The sequence below is a fragment of the Quercus suber genome, unplaced genomic scaffold (genome assembly GCF_002906115.3).
Source record: "Quercus suber isolate HL8 unplaced genomic scaffold, Cork oak 2.0 scaffold_727, whole genome shotgun sequence".
NCBI classification, from domain to species: Eukaryota; Viridiplantae; Streptophyta; class Magnoliopsida; order Fagales; family Fagaceae; genus Quercus; species Quercus suber.
Window position 1 is genome coordinate 1 of NW_027070167.1, and position 5,669 is coordinate 5,669.

The 5,669-nt window shown below is 32.6% G+C and overlaps 1 protein-coding gene across 1 annotated transcript in view; it reads right to left on the minus strand.

Annotated features, from left to right (window-relative positions):
- Positions 1 to 965: 965 nt before the first annotated feature.
- The window catches only part of LOC112010374 (branched-chain-amino-acid aminotransferase-like protein 1), a 29,668-nt gene continuing 24,964 nt past the window's right edge, over positions 966 to 5,669 (minus strand). Inside the window, 3 exon segments of the mRNA XM_065766638.1 lie at positions 966 to 1,289; positions 2,296 to 2,442; positions 3,715 to 3,750. Of these exon segments, the coding sequence (XP_065622710.1) occupies positions 2,314 to 2,442; positions 3,715 to 3,750 (165 nt within the window). The 3' untranslated portion in view covers positions 966 to 1,289; positions 2,296 to 2,313.

Sequence of the window (5,669 nt, forward strand, 5' to 3'; positions counted from 1 at the left end):
GTCCATTACAGCATGTTCAAGTTTGTTTCTACTGTTTCCCTTGTTATAAATTTTTGTTTAAGGTACGAATTTAGAATATTCAATTCCTTTTGGCTTAGAGGATGGTTCATTTGTGATATATTCAGCCTTAATACATAGGATGGAAACTTTTATTGTCTTTTAGGTATGCAGACACTGACTGCTTTTAATGCTACACATAAAGAATTGCATGTGCTCACAAAGACGACACCTCTCAAATATAAGGGGCTAAAATATTGGATACCTCACCTGTTTGACTCCAATGGAGAGCTAGATCGGCTCAGTGCAAAGCTACATTGGCTCAGTCAAGGACTCTTGTTCCGTGTATCCAAGTTTGACAGGTCTCAGATGGCTTGGGATTTTAAGCAAGGCTTGAAGAATCAAGCACTATTTCGTAGCTGCAACTCATTCTCGGTTCCAGCAGTTGAGAAAGCATGCAAGTTAACAAACAATATGTTCTACACCAACGAATTCAATGGCTTTCACTTCTTTTGCTTCAAGGATCTTGAGACCTATAAGTGTGAGGGTTCTGAAGCTTACGATAGGGATGCTAAGCAAGGGCTTAATAGTGTTTGGATTGATCCTCCTCAAGCATGAAGGTGCTTTTAGCTCAGTTGGCTTGGTTAGTCTTAAAATGGACATGGGTAAGATTATCTAAATAACTGAACTTTGTCAATGTCTACTATTATAATTGAAAAAAAATAAAAATAAAAAAAAACTTTCATTTGTACACTTAAGAACAGGTCCTGCATGCTATATGTCCATTACATCATGTTCATGTTTGACTCTATTAGCTTCCCTTGTAGTATGTAGGATTTGATTTTTTTAGAGTTAGTGGAAGTTTTATCTGTAATGTAATCAACCTATTTTCACCCCACGTGTACTCTGAGAGCCCAAATTTCCCTCTCATAATTTGGTAAGCCTAAGTAATTGAAACCTAGCCCAAATTACAGCAATTAAAAATGTAGTTTAGCTTAAATAAATATAATGTTGTTGCTGCATACTATTGCTATGCATTTGGTAATAGGCAGTACAAACAAACATGATATATACACAATGATACAAGAACTTTATTCATTGCGGACTAGATGCTAGGATCCCCAATTATTTAGTTGAAAGATTGACTATACAGCACCTGTTAATACCAAAATTCGAATTGATTGATACTCAAATCTTTGTTCAGATCTCTGGTAGTAACTTCCAGGTTGTTTTAACTTTAGGCCAGGAGTCCCACACTTCATTTTATATTTGCATGCACAAACAAAGAGAATCTGGCATGATAGAGATGGCAGTGCTTAGAATAATAAACATGATTGAAAATAACTGAACCATAAGTATAAATTTCAGACCAACTAATGCATGTTATTTCTTCCATCTTCTTGTTTTTCCTTGATGTTTGTATGTGTACACATTTTACTTGGTTCTTATAGACTTGTAAAATTGCACCCGAACCTGTTATTCACTCCATCCTAGAGGATAAAAATGGGTATGGGTAGGGAATCCATGAAAAACAGGTCAACCTGCATCTTGCCCGCTAAAGAGATGGGATGGGTTGGGTTGACCCTTGGGTCATCCAGGTAGACTATTTCTTTTAATTTTTTTATTGACCCATTTTCATTATAGACTAAGTTATATTAAATTTTCTATATTGTCAAATGTCGATGAAAATGCTAAAAACATTACTTGTCAACTTAAGTGTAATACATAAATATGAATATACCATTGCATTCACAATTAATATTGAGTAGTTTTTCGTAAGTTTATTGTAAAGTTTTGTACTAAATACTTATTTTCCTTCACCTAACATGTTATATTTTATTACTTATCAATATATATATATATATATATTCATTCTTAAAAATATAAATATTTAGGTATTTTTATATGCTATTTAACTTTATTAATGTTTTACATATAATAGGTGCATCTGAGGTTGAACTTAGGACCATGGTATCCAATTTTTCTTTTCTTTTGTAAAAAAATACATACAAGTTTCTTATTTATTTATTGTTTTTAAAAAATTATGGATCATATCAAGTTGACTTAACCTATCAAATCAAAAATTGGATGAGGATAATAAGATTAGCTACCCGTTTTTGGTTGGTACCTGACCTGTTTGCCAAGTCTAGGTCCTTACATAGCAAATTTTCTAGAACCGAATTTTTATTTGCTACACTAAAGGGGACTTTATTTGCATCATAGACAATTACACAGATCCAAAATGACAACTAGATAATAGATCAAGTCAGACAAATATTGAAACAAGTGAAGACGCACCTGCTGGTAACATGGTAATCAAGTCCTATGATAAGTTGGTATGGGCACTCCTGACTCTTCGGTCATTTTTTTGTAAGCATTTTGCACTCTTAGAGTGACAGGCCCAACTTGTCCGGTGCCAATTATGCGTCCATCTATCTTCACAACCTGGAAAAGGAAATTTTTTTCATTTATGTATCACTTAACATGAAGAGGCAAGGATTATAACATTGAAAGAAAATTGGCAGTAGAACCTAAAACTTGAGCATCTTTGATTTCAAGTTCTCTCACTGTTTTGCTTATTAAGTTTTACTATCTATAGTTTCCGCCGTATCACATCAAGTGACTCAAATAATCATATTCTATAAAAGGCTGATTCCAATGGACATTAGTAATTGCAACCAAACCTACTCAATTACTTGAGGGTGTACATGGGTATAGGGTTAACCCACCACTGACTCAATCCTGTGGGTGACAAAATGATCCAATTTCAACTGACAACCGTCAGGTTTCTGACCAGCCTTGACCTTCTGTTTGGTGGTTGGGCATCAAAAGGATTATTGGTTGTTGCTTTGCCAAAAATCCCCTCTAACACCCCCACAGGACCAAAGCAGAGTTGCACTGTTGGCCCAGCACAAATAATCCCTTGAAGTGGCATTATATTTTTGTGCCTTTTTTTTTGGATAGATTATCTTGTTAGAAGCATGTGGTTAAATGATTTATTTTACCATATTCTAATAGTTTAAGCTTTTAAAACAATCAGTACTTTAACATGGTATCAAAGTAAGAGATCTTGAGTTTGATTCCTGTCTCCTCCACTCTACCTTCCATTTAAAATCTCACATATTGGGCCTCACCTATTATAAGGGAGTTTGAGCCCACACGTGAAGGGAAGTGTTAGATGTAGTTAAATGATTAAATTTACCATATCTTAATAGCTTAAACTTTTGATAAAATTGGTAATTTAACATATCCCATGAAGTGGCAAGTCTATCTTGGATAACTAAAATATAAAGCTTTACCATGATTTTCATTTCAATAAATAAATTTTCAAGTTTCAAGAATGAGTAAAAGATAAAATGAAATTACGCAAGCAACATTGGTGTAGTTTGTTTTTAAAATGAAACTTATCTATCAGTGAACAGCAATTCCCTTCATTAAAAAAAGAAAAGAAAAAAAAAAGAACAGCAATTGGAGCTGCTAGAGCATCAATTAGACAGAAAGCCTACTTAGTACACCAAGAGCCTGCACTAGACTCCATAATTTTAAAATAAACTATGGTTGGCATAGGGTTGGGTTCAAAATGACCTTATCCAATCCCATCACTAACAAATAGGCTGGAAATACACCCAAAAAAAAATCCCATCAGTTATTATGTGAGTGACCCATGAGCAGATCTTATTTGAGAACATTTCAATATTTCAGGAAAAATGTACTTACGGGTGTGAGTTCTCCCATTGTCCCTGTCGTCCATACCTGCAAGGTATTGATCTTGCTTAAACTAAAAACAAATTTGAACAAAAAAGAAGGCAGGGATTTAAACTAGAAAGAAAGTTCATGAACAAGATATTAAATGGGTTTGAACCCATTCATAGTTGACCCTATATTCCGTCCATAAGAGCAAAAATTAAACTGAGTGTCTGGTGAGAATTAAGTCATATTTACCAATCAAATCATGGGACTTATTCCCATTCAGTGCATGTGTGCATTATTACTTCGCATGCCAATACTAGGTAACCATTACAATTAAACGAGCAATTAATGGGAATGAAATCACCATTCAGTTTAACAGAAAGGACTATCATAACTTGACACTAACAAAAGGAAAAACTTAACATGACATAAGTAAAAGAAAAATGATCTACATGATTGATCAAGATATGCTGTGCGTTTTAAGGAATAATATTGATGCCAGTTCAATAATCTAGTGAAAATCGTCCAACAACAGTAAATGATGATCTACATAGAGATTTTTTGCATGATGCTTCTGATACTAAAATGAACAATCAACAACACCACCAAGCCTTACTCCCAAGATATACTAAAATTAACAATCAAATAAAAAATAATATTTGATTTGTAAAATACCAAGACACTTTGTTATAGCCTAAATAAATGTTCCTATAAATTCTTTTTAAATTACTAAAGTTCTTAGTCAAAACTTCTTAGGGTATTTCACAACAGAGATTCCAAAAAACAAATCTATATATTACTAAAAGCTGAAGCGTAGCATTTAATGTTGCTACGCTCACGTTGAGCCATGTCAGCAGCCATGTCATTTTCACCATATTTTTTGTAATTGTTCAACAATTTAAAATTAGTTTTTTCCAATTTTAAAATACTAACAAATATAAAATATATCTCATCCTTATCTCCATCATAAAGCCCACTTCTTATTAATTTAATTCCCACCACTATCTCCACCATAAACCCCACTTCTTATTAATTTAATTCCACCATCTATATATATATATATATAAAAGCTTAAGCAATCACATGTTATATATTTTCCTCTCTTTCTTTTCTTTATATTTTCTCTTTTTTCAAAATATATATCTATTCTATATATTCTATATATATCTAAAAACTGAAGCATAGCATTTATTGTTGCTATGCTCCAGTTGAGCCACGTCAGCGTCTACGTCAATATTCTATTTCTTTCTAATTTTCTATAATTTTTTTAAGCATTTACTTTTTTTTTTAATATTTAGACTTTGTCCAACATTTGTTACTCTCTTACCTTTTCATCTCCCCACTATCCCCTACTTTAATACCACTCTTCATCTTTCTCTTCGTCTTCCTTTATTTTGTCTATTCTTATTCACACCATTTTACTATAAATTTGTCATTCTCTCTTCCATTCTTTGCATAGTTTTTCCTCACAAACAAAAGGTTATTTCTCTCTCTCTCTCTCTCTCTCTCTCTCTCTCTCTCTTAATTTTTGGTTGATTTAATTTATTTTTCTTGCATCTCTACTTTAGGTTGATAAATTTTTGTATTCTTTAGAACTTTACTTATGATTGATGTGGTGCAATTTTGTATTTTAAGTTGTTTTGTTTTCCTCTTTGATTTTTGATTTAATCTAATCGATTATTTTCTAAAAATAATCCTAATACATTAATTTAGTACAATAACAAATTTGAAAACAACCTATGAATCAGAAAAATATTAGAAGATTAATTGTAATTGTGTTGTTGTTCCTGGGTTGCATTTTTTTAAGTGGGTTAATTTTAATGGGCAATGTGACGGCGAGTGTGGGAGTGAATTCGTTGTCAATATTATGAGGTTTGCTATTTTTGGTTTTTGCATATTGTTTTCTTGATCATAGGATTAATGGGTGTCTTTGGTTTCGCCTTTTAGGTTCTTCTATGTTATTGTTATTGTTATTGTTATTG